General features: G+C 33.0%; 3 protein-coding genes across 4 annotated transcripts; 2 read left to right on the top strand and 1 right to left on the bottom strand.

The window, feature by feature from the left end:
- The first annotated feature begins 527 nt into the window (after window positions 1–527).
- Window positions 528–4,508, top strand: LOC135832600 (titin-like). The gene is made up of 4 exons (XM_065345959.1): window positions 528–3,258; window positions 3,334–3,535; window positions 3,616–3,849; window positions 3,926–4,508. Exons 1-4 carry the CDS (start codon window positions 842–844, stop codon window positions 4,169–4,171), a joined length of 3,099 nt encoding a protein of 1,032 aa, XP_065202031.1. The 5' UTR covers window positions 528–841; the 3' UTR covers window positions 4,172–4,508.
- An 83-nt stretch (window positions 4,509–4,591) lies between these two features.
- Window positions 4,592–5,714, bottom strand: Chrac-14 (DNA polymerase epsilon subunit 3 Chrac-14). Of its 2 annotated transcripts, none has more exons than XM_065345965.1 (3): window positions 5,515–5,714; window positions 5,133–5,429; window positions 4,592–5,061 (listed from the first exon to the last, which is right to left on the bottom strand). In XM_065345965.1, the coding sequence occupies exons 2-3, from the start codon at window positions 5,401–5,403 to the stop codon at window positions 4,904–4,906; spliced, it is 429 nt and encodes a 142-aa protein (XP_065202037.1). In that variant the 5' UTR covers window positions 5,404–5,429; window positions 5,515–5,714; the 3' UTR covers window positions 4,592–4,903. The 2 variants fall into 2 exon arrangements, with proteins under 2 accessions (XP_065202037.1, XP_065202036.1); XM_065345964.1 differs by having other exon boundaries at window positions 5,519–5,712.
- A 248-nt stretch (window positions 5,715–5,962) lies between these two features.
- Window positions 5,963–12,138, top strand: Akt (Akt kinase). Its single transcript, XM_065345960.1, has 10 exons — window positions 5,963–6,130; window positions 6,596–6,718; window positions 6,787–7,021; window positions 7,097–7,289; window positions 7,366–7,563; window positions 7,639–7,830; window positions 8,352–8,480; window positions 8,556–8,693; window positions 8,767–8,931; window positions 9,652–12,138. Exons 2-10 carry the CDS (start codon window positions 6,634–6,636, stop codon window positions 9,892–9,894), a joined length of 1,578 nt encoding a protein of 525 aa, XP_065202032.1. The 5' UTR covers window positions 5,963–6,130; window positions 6,596–6,633; the 3' UTR covers window positions 9,895–12,138.
- The last annotated feature ends 3,336 nt before the right edge of the window (window positions 12,139–15,474 follow it).

Here is a 15,474-nt window from a genome sequence, read left to right as displayed (position 1 = left end):
TTGCGGGTTGCATATCGGTTTGCCTGAACTTTATCGGTTTGGTGGGATGGTGGGCATTCTTATCAGTGAGTATCAAAATTTCATATTTTGAGCAATTTTCACAAGGTGTTTTTCAAATGTATAGCTTTTATTTAGTTTTGTCTTCAATTTTAAACACTGTTAAACCCTGTAATGGAAAAAAAAGATCCTCTCTTCGTCGAGTTTTAATGTTTTAAAGAAGTTGACAAAACGTCTTTGAACCTCGACAAAGAGCGGATCTTTTTCCATCACAGGATTTAACAGTGTTTAAAATTGAAGGAAAAACTAAATAAAAGCTATACATTTGAAAAACACCTTGTGAAAATTTCTCAAAATATGAAATTTTGATGCTCACTGATAAGAATGCCCACCAAACCGATAAAGTTCAGGCAAACCGATATGCAACCCGCAATACGTCAAAAGCCTTATTGTCGCTTCACCATTAGCCAATCACAATGCAGCTGTCCGTCAACTGACGTCATTGTGACGTTTCATTGAAATCGTCTATTTCAGTTTCAAATCGAAATCATCATAATTTCAAATCAACTTTGTTGTGAGATGAGCAGTCAAATCATAATGCAAAAGAATGATAAGTTTCTCATGTTTTACAAAAAACATTTCTGTTTCTTTATAATTCGTATTGTCGTATTGTATTGATTTACAATTAGTTTCAAACTTTCAAAGTGCAGACCGAAAAAGAAGCCCGGTTACGTTGGTAATGTAATTCGTAGTGATTATTTTTCGAAATAATATTTTTCAAGATAATTAATGTATTCGGCTTTCTAATGTCAACTTTAAAGAAGTAAGAACTTCTGACATCGCGATGGATGAACGCAATCGGGGTGACGTTGAATTATTAAATTGTGATATTAATGGAATTATACGTATCGAACGTTGCGATGCCTTGTTAAGCATTTATAAAAAAAAGAAGCCAAAAACTTTCACTGAATTTGCCACTGAGGACAATAAAAAACAGACGCAAAGACCTTTCGCTGAATTTGCAACTGAGGACGATAAAAAAAAGAAGCAAAGACCTGTCGCCGAATTCGCAACTGAGGACGATAAAAAAAAGAAGCAAAGACCTGTCGCCGAATTTGCAACTGAGGACGATAAAAAAAAGAAGCAAAGACCTGTCGCCGAATTTGCAACTGAGGACGATAAAAAAAAGAAGCAAAGACCGTTCGCTGAATTTGCAACTGAGGACGATAAAAAAAAGAAGCAAAGACCTGTCGCCGAATTTGCAACTGAGGACGATAAAAAAAAGAAGCAAAGAACATTCGCCGAATTTGCAACTGAGTACGATAAAAAAAAGAAGGAAAGAACTTTCGCCGAATTCGCAACTGAGGACGATAAAAAAAAGAAGGAAAGAACTTTCGCCGAATTTGCAACTGAGTACGATAAAAAAAAGAAGCAAAGAACTTTCGCTGAATTTGCAACTGAGTACGAAAGAAAAAAGAAGCAAAGAACTTACGCCGAATTTGCTTCTGAGGACGATAAAATAGAGAAGCAAAGAACTTGCGCTGAATTTGTTACGGAGGACGGTAAAAAAAAGAAGCACCGAACTCACGCTGAATTTGCTACTGAGAACGATAAAAAAAAGAAGCACAGAACTCACGCTGAATTCGCAACTGAGGACGATAAAAAAAAGAAGCACAGAACTTACGCTGAATTTGCTACGGAGGACGGTAAAAAAAAGAAGCACCGAACTCACGCTGAATTTGCTACGGAGGACGGTAAAAAAAAGAAGCACCGAACTCACGCTGAATTTGCTACTGAGAACGATAAAAAAAAGAAGCACAGAACTCACGCTGAGTTTGCTACTGAGAACGATAAAAAAAAGAAGCCAAGAACTCACTCTGAATTTGCGACTGAGAAAGATAAAAAAAAGAAGCCAAAAACTTTCGATCAATTTGCAACTGAGGACGAAATTGCTGAGCGTTTGTTGACAAAACAAGAGGAATCTTTTGTACGAGTAGAGAGGTGTGACGCGTTACTTCTTAAATTACAAAGTAAGATGCGGTCGCAAGAAACGAATTCAGATTTTGTCACCGAAGACGAAATTGCCGAAAGTTTAAGAAAAAAGGATGATGACTTTTCATCAGTCTCCGGTAGCGGCAGCATTTCTCAATCTTCAGATAGTTCAGAAACGAACAAATTTGATAGCTCTTTAAACGCCTTAATGGAGAAGAAAAATCGGCTGATAAATTCGATTAAAAGTAACCTGGCCTCGTCATCTAAATCAAAGGTAAATACGACATCAACTGAAGATCAACTGAATAATACTACTACTTCAGTTGCGTCAGGTTCTGGGAATTCGAGTAGACCTAATATCGAAACTAGTACGCCATTTCCGGAATCAAAACCTCATGCGGCGAGATTTTTAAAAAAGTGGAAACCATCGTTTCTGACTGACGAACTTGGCGAACTAGATGAGCTCGATGGCAGCGATGATGAAAATGGCTACGAGAAAGCTATGGCCAGTTTAAAAGAAGTTTTGAGTGACACGTCGGTTGATACGGTCTCCAAGTTGGATTCGTATAGCTGTATGCTTGATGCTTTCCAGCTAGAGGACGACCGAAAGTATGACCAAATGATATCGTCGATTAAAGATGTCACCAAGGAAGTGGATGAATTTATTGAAAGATCGGAAAAAAACATTGGTCTGAAATCACCTTCCACTAATGCTTCTACGATAGAACTGAGTAGCAGAAATGATACGCTTATCGATCCTAATCGATTTATCACGTTATCTGACGCCGAAATAACCGTCAAAGATGTTCCTAAAAGCCCTACCGTTGTAACTCTTGATGCTACTCCTACCCTTGTTACCTTGGATTCTACTCCAGCACTTGTGACTTTAGATTCCACTCAAAATGATAGCAATACGAATGTTCAATCGGAATCGGATAAACCTGAAGCTTCTCGAACACCTGTTGATTGTGCCCAACCAGACTTACCTAATAATCAAAACGTAGTCGAAAATATTGCAATAGAAAGTGGCGATCACGACATTCTAACGATTGAAGGTGATGATATTTCGATTAACGATTACGATGAAGATTTACTACTTGCTTCGGACGACGAAGAAAAACAGAATCGATCAGACAATAAGAAAGTTCCATCGCAGGTTCCTTTAGTAAAGGACCTAGAAGTATTCATTAGTAACGATCCTGACGAGAACAGAGACAACGATGATCCCAAATGGGATTATTTAAGGAATATAGGAACTGATTACGACAGGTAACTTTCTTTTTTTTTTTTCATAATTATGATTCGATCATTCCTTCTAATTATTTAAATTATTTCTTTTTTTAGATATAAAGCTGTTCGAGCCAGGTGGAAAAATATCCAAATACCAAATCCCAAAAAAGACCTAACGTGCCGTTGTCATAATCCATCTACGCAGTCCAATGGATATTCGAATTATTTCAACTACAATGGCTATTCCTCGTATAACAACAACCGGATGAGTTATAATCAAAATTTTAGAGGGTCGAGAAAAAGAATGCATTCACCCGTGAGTATTTTGTTTCGTGATTGATTAGTATTATACGTGTGTGATTTTTTTATTAACGCTTGATTTGTCAACTTCATCAGGAAAACCATTACGACTATTCTAAAAGAGCTAGACTAGAATCCTGTACTTTCTTATATGATCGCCTCGTGCAGCAATTCATCAGGCATGTGGAAAATGAAAAGCTACGTATAAGGAACGAACAAAAACAAGCATTAGAACAGCTTGCAGATATCCAGCACATGGAGAAATATGCGACCAGACAGAAAGGCGGTAGTGTGATGGATATGAAGAGACTGGAAAACAAACACATGGCTGTAATATTTTTAGATTATTATTTTCTTCAGTTTTCTACCCATAGAGACAAATTGAACATTTTTTTTCTCCTCGCAGGATACGAGACAATGTGTTCAAGATTTTCGCAGAAGATTAGATGAATTGACAAATTCGGCCAGATCAAAAGTTTCTGATCTTCGAAAAGCTAGAGATGAAGTGTTGCAATTTCACGAATTTTATCCGAATGAAGATGAAAGGAACGGCGATACCAATTCGTTGGCTTTCTTGACCGGCATAGAAATTCGGGAAATAATGGAAGTTGAGGAAATAGTATTGAGTTATTCTCAATTTTACTGCGATTAAATCCACGTTTCACGTTTTCTGTCTAATGTACAGTTTGTTGTGAATCATTCTCTTTTACTTCAAGTAAACTTGTTTTGTTCTTATTCGATTAAGGGTTTGAGACTGTTTTCCTGTCTTGGGAAGTATTCCTATTGAATGTCGTTATTTCGATTATTTACTTTAGTTTCTTAAATTTATCTCGTCATTTTAAATTTTGTTCTCTTAAAAGAAGCTTTCAAATCAAAAGTCTGAATTCCTATCTCAAGGATACCACTTAATTATAAATAATTTCCCATTTCGTTGTTTTTCTAGATATTAAGTGAAGTTGATTGCTCAAATAAACATAATCTCATTTCTATGATTTCTTTTTTTTTTGTGCAGCCATCTCTACATAGCATGTTGATTCGATGTACACTGATAGACCAATACGCAATAATAAAATTATTCATTTAAAAATTCTATTCAATATAAATTAATAAAATTAGACAAGGATATTAGGAAAACATAATCAAAGTATAATACAATTAAAAACTGGCTTATAACCTACAACATCGATATAATTTTAAAAAACAGGAATCGCTGTAATCTGAAATTATGAAATCAGCAGACATGATAGTTCTTCAAAAGGAATGTTATCAAACAGAACAATGTAACGTAAATAATAAAGGCTTTCAACCTCGATTACATTCTCATTCGAGTACGACACCGAGATGAAGCTTAAATCAATACTATCGAATTCGAAAATCAATTCATTCACTGCGCTGTATCACTGGTATCGTCGCTTTTATCGTGTGAACTTCGTTCGTTATCATTTTCATCAGCTTCGTCTTCACCTTCGTTTTCGTCGTCTTTCGCTGCATTTGTACTATCACGTTTCTGAGTTTTTTTACTACTTTGAGCTTGTTTATACTCTAAAAATGCATAAAATCAATAAGCATCAACACTGACAAGAATTGTGTCATGAATAACAATTATTACTCACTTTCGAATACATCTTGCAAAGGAGCAACAAATTCGGAAAAATCTACTTCGCATAACGAATCAAAAATATCCTTTGGTATGATTCTTTTCCTGCTGTTTTGTCTTGCTAACGTATTTGACATATTTGTCAGATAAAGCACGAATACGGAAGCTGCACGAGCAATAGCAGCTTTAGCCTCAGCTGTAACGCTGACACCTTGTGGTAAAGCATCTTTGATCAATCTGGCAATGATGGTGGTTGGTAAATTCAAATCATCCAGACATTCGGCCATAATAAAAATGAGTATTTGTACAATAACTGAAAACCGACCGGATTATATGTATTACTACAGAACCGTGATACCGGCTATGATAAAAATAGCGTTTGTAAATGACTCACTTACATACCTACGCTACAGAAGGAACTTGGTGAAGAGTTTCGTTGATTTGAATTTACATCCAAGTGACTCCGTAGAACTACGAAATATAGGAAACTACTCGTTTATATTTAAATATTTTCACTAAATGAAGTGCTAATTTAATACATTTTTCATCATTTCATGGCGCGTATTTTCATTCTCATTCAATTATCTTTCTTTATCAAACTAAAAAATTTCAAAAACTCGAATGATTAAAAAAATCTGCCAGAATACGCTCATATTGCGTCATTCTTTCGGTGAATTTAAGGTGTTTTTTACTTGATCGTGTTTTTCAAAAAAACGAGTAGGTTTTTACCTATCGAACAACAAAAAAGTGAGAGTGTTTAGATATTTTTCTGTGACTTTGTTATCTGCCGGTGAAAAGACAAGATTGCGAAATACTTCTAATAAAATTTCTCTCTGGATGAAACGAATTGTTTTCAATTTGATGTTTTGGTATGGCTATGACGATAAACATTAGAAATAAAATTAATAATTAGGTGAAAGGAACTGCAATGTGCGTCTTCGATTGAAATTAAAATTGTCGGTTGTTTTCTAATTGTGTAATCATGAACTTTCGGTCATTTCTCGTGACAAATTAGTAAGTACGCATTTACTTTCTTCTTAGCTACAGATTGATAAGATGCTTTCTTGAAAACACATCAAGTCCACGCCTTTGAAAATCGATATCAACGTCTTGAAATTCCTTATGAAGAATGCATGCTTCATAACAATAACAAATTTACGAATTCGGTGACACTTGAATGTAATCGAACCTATTTGCACACTAAAAATTTCACTTTCGAGATGAATATTTTATTACGGAAAATTGACCGATTAAAGTCAAATCCAACGTGTATTTCCACTCATTTCGTAAACATTTTCTGTTGAACGCAAATCATTCTTTTACGATCTATATCAACCTAATTGTATAAATTCAACTTAAATAGCTCATTAAAAGTATTTTTCTACGTGTCAGCATGAGAATTACTTATAATTTGTCATTGTAGTTCTAAGAAATATGTTTTTTACGGCTTATCTTTTAATGTTATCGTAAACATTACAGATGCAAACTTTGTTATTTGTTTATAAATTGTGAGAAATATGACAGAACAACAACATTCGGGGAGAAATCCTCTCTCGTTTTCTCCTGCATTGGTGATCAAAGAAGGATGGTTATTTAAAAGAGGTGACTTATTTATTCAATATTACATAATAATTTTTTTTACGCGTTGATTAATCGATTTTTTTCAATAGGCGAACATATAAGAAATTGGAGATCTCGATATTTTTTATTGCTCTCCGACGGCTCGTTAATTGGATATAAGAACAAACCCGAAGGATCGCCTACCGACCCGTTAAATAACTTCACCGTTAAAGGATGTCAAATTATGAGTGTAGATAGACCTAAACCTTATACTTTCATTATTCGTGGTTTACAATGGACTACTGTTATCGAACGAACGTTTCATGTTGAATCGGAACGAGAACGGTACCGTTTGTCGTTAGCATAATTTTGATCTGTACCTGAGAATTTAACTTCATTTTAGAAATTATTTTCATTTAGAGAGGAATGGATGGCCGCTATACGAAGCGTGGCTGATAGATTGTCCGAATGTGAAGATGTTGAAATGAAAGGTGCCAGTATGTCGCAGTCGAGTTCCTCTAGTGATAATTTTTATTCTAATGTGGATGAATTCGGCGCCAAGTTCTCCTTACAAGGTACTTCATCTAGTAAGACCTCTGGAAAAAGAAAAGTGGTAAGTAGTACGAGAAACGCTCATCGTACAAGCTTACAAAACAATGACCAATCATCGATGTACTATTATGTTTCAGACTTTGGAAAATTTTGAATTCTTGAAAGTTCTGGGTAAAGGTACATTTGGTAAGGTGATTCTATGTCGTGAAAAGGCTACCGGACATTTATACGCTATAAAAATATTGAAAAAAGAGGTTATAATTCAGAAAGATGAAGTCGCCCATACACTAACCGAAAACAGGGTCTTGAGAACAACTAGTCACCCTTTTCTTATCGTAAGTTGTTGACTCGAGTTGCGTATACATATACCGTATTACTCGTGTACTTATTTTGATTTTTTTTCTGCGTAGTCGTTAAAGTATTCCTTTCAAACTGCCGATCGTTTGTGCTTTGTCATGGAATATGTAAACGGAGGCGAATTATTTTTCCATTTATCTCGTGAACGGGTATTTACCGAAGATAGAACGAGATTTTATGGAGCGGAAATTATATCAGCTCTTGGTTATCTACACGAAGAAGGAATAATTTATAGAGACTTGAAAGTGAGTGTTTGAAATATTTCTACGTTAGAAAGTAATTTTCACGTCGATAAGTACCTATTTTAATTTAATTGCGCGTTAATTAAGTCTCTTCGAACGTGTGTACCATTAATGCGCAGTGGTTCATTGCGCGTATGTTTTCTGTTATTATTTTTTGTCCAAATGTTCATTTTTTTTTCATTTCCAAACGCTGACAAATACGATTATTTTCAAAATATTAACCAGCTGATTGAGATAGACGCGTATTGATTCATTATCTCGACAAGTATCTCGGTGAACATTTTTGTTTGTTTGTCTTATCGCGTTAAGATATCGTATTTTTTATTTGAAAACGTCGCGCGTCATTTCGTCCTACATAAATAACCCAACTATAACGATAACGTTAAATGATATATTTTTTCGATTTCTATTTTTAGTAACGATAATTCACAGCGTGTTTAATATCATATCCATAGAGATTTTGATATATGTCTGTTCGTATGGTTTTCTGCATGATAATTAACACATCTTGTTTATCTGCCTAGTTGGAGAATTTATTGCTCGATAAAGATGGTCATATAAAAATTGCTGATTTTGGATTGTGTAAAGAAGATATAACTTATGGAAGAACAACTAAAACATTCTGCGGTACCCCCGAATATCTGGCTCCAGAGGTATCTGCTCGAGATAAACATTCGTTCATTTCTTAGAAACTCGATTGTACTATTGACCTTTTATTTGTTCTCTAGGTTTTGGAAGATAACGATTATGGACGTGCTGTCGATTGGTGGGGAATCGGTGTCGTAATGTATGAGATGATGTGTGGACGTTTACCATTCTATAATCGAGATCACGACGTCTTGTTTACGTTAATTTTGATGGAAGATGTAAGCTTATTATCGTCGACGTACACCATCTGCTTGTATCGTCGCTCTTTACATTTTGCGTTCTTATTTTTAGGTGAAATTTCCACGCACAATTACCCCTGAAGCTCGAAGCTTACTCAGCGGGTTACTCATCAAAGATCCAAACAGAAGATTAGGCGGAGGTCCCGACGATGCTAAAGAGATTATGTCTCATGCTTTCTTCAATTGTATAAATTGGTCAGATTTAGTTCAAAAAAAGGTAACACCGTTGTAATTCGTACGTCGGCGTTTAATTTTATTCAGTATCGAGTTGTAGCTCTTCTATGCATTGGACGAAAGTTTAAAAATTCCCCTCCATCTTGTCGACATATTCTATCGATGTAAAGAACATGGTCACTTCCGGTTTTCGCGATTAGGAATTAATTTGCCAGAACTTCGGTATCGTCGTGTTTATTAACATTGGGTTTTTTCGTCGTACTTCTTTCTATTGGGTAATAAACGACGAAAGTTTACGAAATAGCGTCTTCGTCGTGTACTACCGTTGGAAAAAAGAATTAAGAAAATCTGTCGTGGCTTTGATCCGTACTAATTTGCTGTAATAAATTTGAAGGTCATTTCTTTTTGTTTTCGAGCTATTAAAAAATTCAACCCAATTTTTTATGCGATATCGTAAAATTTCGACTTGATTAATTTTCAGAAAGAGTACAATTTTTATTTCAATTTATTAACCTTATTAAATGAAATGTGGGCAATAGTTTCCCTGGGGAATTTCGCCATAAATATCAACGAGTAATTGAGACTCGTTCGATGTTTTTTTTTCTGCTGTAAAAATGCTTTTCATCAAAGGAAATGTGTAGATGAATTTTTCATAGAAAAATATGCGAAAAAAAACAACATCGACCGCTGAATAAAATTATCCTAAATGACTCATTTACGATGAATGTTTAGATCTGTGTAACAAATGCGAATTATTTATTAGATAACGCCTCCGTTCAAACCGCAAGTAACATCTGATACTGATACGAGGTACTTCGATCAAGAATTCACCGGTGAATCGGTAGAATTAACGCCGCCCGAACATCCTCCATTGAATAGTATTGCAGAAGAGTTAGAACAAGCGCAGCCGTATTTTCCACAATTCAGTTATCAAGATTTAGGCTCAACGTTGGGCAGCAGCACAGCGATTAGTATAAGTACAGGATCTCTCGTTCAGAATCACTGAATTGTAAACTGCGAACTAAACAAAGCAAGACTACCATGATTTCGGTTTGTAAAAATTTCTTTATTGTAGATATTGAAAGGGCGTGAATGTATATTTATGACGCTAGATACAGCACACCGTAAATGTGACATGTTGCTTCATTTCCGAATTTGAATTTTTGTTTACGACGCGATAAATTTACTAAAGAGGGGCGCGTTATACAGATTCATGTATGTTTGTATGTATGGAAACCATTGTGATACTGATATTTGTATTTTTGTTTTTTGTTTAATTACGCAAAATTATCTCTTGCTAGCGGTATACATACTTTTTTATGTGTAGATACAGTTGTATATTGGTGAAATTGTGAATTTTTTGGTATTTTTGTTTATCTTTGTAGTAGATTAGTTGGCACGACGTGACCGTATTTTTTAAAATCAACTCGCTATTTTTTTCTTTTTTTTGTGTTTTTTTTCTTTTTCTTTTTCTTTTTCTTTCTCTCTTTTTTTTCGTATTATAATTTACTTGGTTTACGTCCTCGAAATTTCGAAAAAAATTCAAATATCCCATAAAGTCAAATGTCCCATTTATGTTTTTCCGTATGAAAATTTTCCTCCATTACTTTTGTTTGTTTTTAATATTATAATTGTTTTATGCGTGTACATATACTATAAATAGTTATTAACGGTGTTATTGAATATGTAAAAGTATACAAGTGTGTTTCGAGTGGCGTAGCAAAGGGGGAAATGATAAGTCGTATTCCAGAGATGGAAGTATTGAGCGTATTGTATTCTAATTTGGCTTCTCCCTATTTCATTGCGTCATTAATTCTCTTTTTTCCATAATTTTTCTTTCGCTACGTCTCCGAATAAATTTATATAACGTTTGATACGTACTAAAAAAAAAAAATCGCGCTAAAGAACGGTGTCTCAACTATTATTCTTTAACGTATAACAGATAGTATAACACTTTCCTCGGATTTTCCAAGTATTCTATTCAATGTTGTAGACGACACTATTGACTAATACTAGTTACAGTTACCATTTGTTTTTTCTTTTCTACTTTATTTGTTCTCTCGTTCTTTTTTTTCAAACGACATTTTCTTTTGAAAATATCTGCGTTAGTTGCGCATGTGTGGCTTTTTAGTGACAAGTACTAGCTTAAAAGTCGTCTAATAATGGGTATTTTTGACAGTTAAAATGCCAATGTAAAGTTATCACATTGATTTTATTTAATCTAATTGAGCCCTTTTTCGTGTGATTAACAATTTCTTGTATTTTTTTTTTTTTTTTTTTTTTTTGTAATTCGTTGTAATTTTTTTTTTACTTTTTTCTTATTGTAACTTCTGTTATACGCTGTGTTAGATGTTTTTTTGTGAATGTGAGTATAATTAATGTGGTTTTTGTGTTATTGAGAGCTGTGTGTTAAGTATAAAATGTAATTTTTCAATATTAATAATACAGCTTCTATTTAAGATGGTAATAAGCGTGTTATTTTATTTACTATTTTGTTTTTTGTTTTTTTCTCTCTCCTTTTGTTATCGAGCAAAATTTCCTTTCACGGAATCCCAGTTAACAAGCCATTTTTATTAATTTTTTTAAAATAAAAATGAATCATTAGCTGATTATTAGTGATTACTTTTTCCTATTTGTTGGCATTTTTTATGATCAATCAATGGTGGGTAAATTTGTAATTTTATACGTAGACTATTTTTAATAATCGATGATTTTACATTGATGTTTTTTTTTTCTCTCTGAACTAGAATGGAGTGTTTTAATTACGATGAATTTTTAAAATTATTGTTTGATGAAAATAATGTGAATCTTATTTTCAAAAAAATTGGGTTCTTTTGAATATATTGATCGTTTGACATTTCAACGCACTTTGTGTTTCTCTTATAGATAATTACGTTTCTAATTAACTAATTGAAAATTGAATGAATTTTTTTGCTGATGTTAGAATATTTTTGAATACGTATAGTTATAAATGTTATTATCGTCTGTTTAAAAGAATAACTAACTGTCTTCCAAACGATTTGAAATTTTTGACGTTGGTCGACTATAAGCTCGTCGTGTTATTTTTTGAAAGCTTGTAAACGGGACGATGTGAATGTTAACAAAGTAACTGTATACATTACATATAAGTATGTTATTTATAATAACAAAAATACAAAGAAAAGTAAAACACGGCATGTAAAAATATATTTATATTTTAAGCGGATTTTATGCGAAAAAATGATTAAATAAATAGTACTTTTATAAAATATCGGTGTAGTATCGAGTTGATTTTTTCCGTCTGTGATTTGGAATTTGAGAAGCTCGCAGGAAAGGTGAAATTATGAGCTTGGAGTGTTGATAACCTTGTGAGAAATTCCAAAGTGACAGGAAGTGATATGTATCGATGGTTGATTTGATAATCGAAAAATTAGCATTAAATAATGAGGGTACACGTGTAAGTTTTATGGTGATGTTGATGGATTTAGTAGGTTAGACCTGAGGTAACCTCAGAAAAATGTGACAATAGTTGGATTTTGTCATTTTTCGTTTAGAGCAGAAAATTGACTTGAAAAATAACAAATAAGGAAAGAAGAAAGAGGAAGATGGAAAACTTTGCAAAGTTTTCTTCGAGTTCTTCAGCAGTTCTATTATAAAAAAGTTCAGTTTTTTTTTAATTTGGAACACTTTTTTAAAAATACGCCACATTATATCAATTCCAAATTTTTCATTTTTTTAATCAGTTTTTTAAAACGTTTCCTCCTTTTTTCAAGTTTTTAAAAAATGTTTATTCTTTTTGTTAATTTATAAGTATTTTGACAAAATGTGGAAAGGTTGTTACATTTCCATCTGTGTCGTTTTTTAGTTTATTAAAAATGTTTCCTCTCGAGTATTCCTAAATTTTTATATTTATTTTTTCGATTTTGTTTCAAAAAAATAATTCAAACTTCTTTCGTTTTCTGAGGATTTAAAAAATAATAATATTTGAGTTTTCTCATTTTCATTCTAGTTTCTTTGAAATTTGAATATTTTCAGCAAAAGAATGCTCCATTTTTCGATATCCCAATATCTATTGTTTATGATTTCTTTTACTTTTACATTTAAAATTTTTTCATCTAATTTATAAAAATGTTAACATTTTTGAAAATTTGACAATACACCAAAAGTAAATAAAAAACAGATGACACTTTTTCAGCGTTTGCTTTTAAAAAATTTTCTTTTTTTCATTTTTTTTGTTTTTAGCAAAATTAGGTAGATGTAATACAAAACCATGAGCTCGCACATTTTTCAAAACATTTTTCTCGAATTTTTTCCTATGGCTCGAACTTTAATTTTTGAAAATGGTTGCGAATTACTCGAACTTTTATTTTGCTGCATTTTCAATTTTTTTACTTCTGTTTTTCTTAAATGTTTTCTCAAATTAAAAAAAAAAAAATCGTGTATTTTTAAACATTTTCACAACATGTCAAAATAGGTAGATTTTCCTATGTTTTGTCACGTCAGATTATATTTTTCCAGTTTTTGTTTTAAAAAATGATTATTATTTTTTTTTGGATTTCATCCGTAAAAGGGGGGAGGGAGTTTAATAAAACATAATTACCTACCTAATGTTTTTATTTCCATAATTTGCACATTCAAAAATTGTTGAAATTTTAAATTCTTTTTTCTTGTTTTTTAAGCGGGTTTGGAGTCATATGTTTTAATTTTTTGTAAAATCATTTTTATGGATTTTTTCGAGTTTTTGTCTGTTTTTTCAGCTTATACATATCTTGTAGGTACTTATTGTACGTTCACCTTCTTAATTTTCCAACATCTTAATAAAATATCATATACCTGGGTAGTTGTTTTTACGTTTGCTTTTTTGTTCTTTTGAATATCAAAATCGGTATTTGAGCTTTTTTAAACCTTTTTCGACCCTTCTCTTTTGTACAATGAAAAAATAAATGTATGTACTTTCATTAGAGTAACTCTAATAGAAGTACTTTTTCATTATACATAATTTTTTAACGAGTTTCAAAAAAATGCTTTGATGTTCTTCTCGAAAAATGAAAAATTTATTTTGAAAATGGATAAACTGTCAATTTTTATTGTATCTTATTCTGATGTCTTTAAAATTGGTATTCTTACCCAGACAATAAAAATTATCAGTAAGAATAGTAATAAATAACAAAACGGTCCCCTACTTTGACTATTTTTCAGATAAATAGGACGATGTGTTGCTCAAAATTAGATAGCACACTACATTCCATTTTTGAAAATTAAATCTCATAGAAAAGATTTTATTTAAAACTGAAATCGTTAAAGTGTGTTCAACTTGTTCAACTAAATGATCGATGTCTTTCACGAATCACGAGTCACGAGTATAAACTCGAGTAGATCATGTCATTGAGGTCATACTGAATAAATTTTGATTTTTCATGATTCATTATGCTTAATTTAATTTCAGCGAATGAGCGAAGTGACAGCTGTTCATTTTCATCGCAGGTAGAGGTACCTAGTACCTACCTACGTATTTCACTATTAGTATTACCCGTTAATTTTGCGTTCATTAACTCCTATCAGCTGATCACGATCAGCTCACAACGAATCCTTCCATAAATCATTTTGCCAGGCATAATATGCTATAAATTTTTCACCATAAAATAGTCCGCTTAGAGAGCGTTTATTACCGCGCTGAAAACTCGCATCGAATCACAGGCTATGTCGTGGAAACCACTGTACAGTCTTGGCGGCAAACAGCGATTTCCAAAGGTATAACCCTTTACGAACATCTACGCTCCTGCTACTTGAAGTAGCAAAAATGCGATACAAACAATGCATTGTGGAATGTCTCAGACGTTCTCAACATACTGGTTATTTCGAACGCATTTTACCAACTCTTGTTCGTTCGAAGCAGTAATACATTTCATGTTAACGTAGGTCATGGATTGAATAGGAGGCAAGCGAGTCCACTTTGAAAATCTGTCTCAAAGTAGGGGAGGAAACTCTTCGATGTGGATGTTGAACTCATCGGAGCTCCCATGATTTGGATTTTTCCAAATAAGTGCAACTGCAGTTCGGTGCATATGTGAGTAAACATCGGTACATGGTTTTTTGAAATTTTCCTCATCTTCTTATCATTCGAATATGTGTTCTGGTTGAAGAACCCGGTCGTAAGTACGTGTTTTTTTGAGTAAAATTAGTGGAATTTTAAGCTTAATTCGTATCTTTGATTGAGTTATCTGTGTGAGTGATAGTTTAATCGTCGGTACGTTTTTAAAAATTTATTTTCAATTTGATGCAGTGTGTTGACTGGTGTAGTACTCTAGTAAAAATGTCTCTGTTTTTTCGTTTTGCTTTCATGGAAGTGATCGATTTTTAACGTGTACTTACTTATTTTCCATTGTGGGTCAAAAGTATTTTCCGAATTAGGTAATTTTTTGCGTTTTTATTAATTTTCCAAAAAATTTTCTATTCGGTGAGTTGGGTTCAAATTTTTTCAATTTGAAAGTGTTGGGCAACAAACTGTCCAAGGTGTCATTAGGTACATGATTTCTCGTATTTTCTTCGTGTAGATAATTAATATCTTTGGAACTAATGTGAGATTCGATTAGTTAAATCTTCGTAA

The sequence above is a fragment of the Planococcus citri genome, chromosome 1 (assembly GCF_950023065.1).
Source record: "Planococcus citri chromosome 1, ihPlaCitr1.1, whole genome shotgun sequence".
NCBI lineage: Eukaryota > Metazoa > Arthropoda > Insecta > Hemiptera > Pseudococcidae > Planococcus > Planococcus citri.
This window is presented reverse-complemented; position numbering and strand designations above follow the sequence as displayed.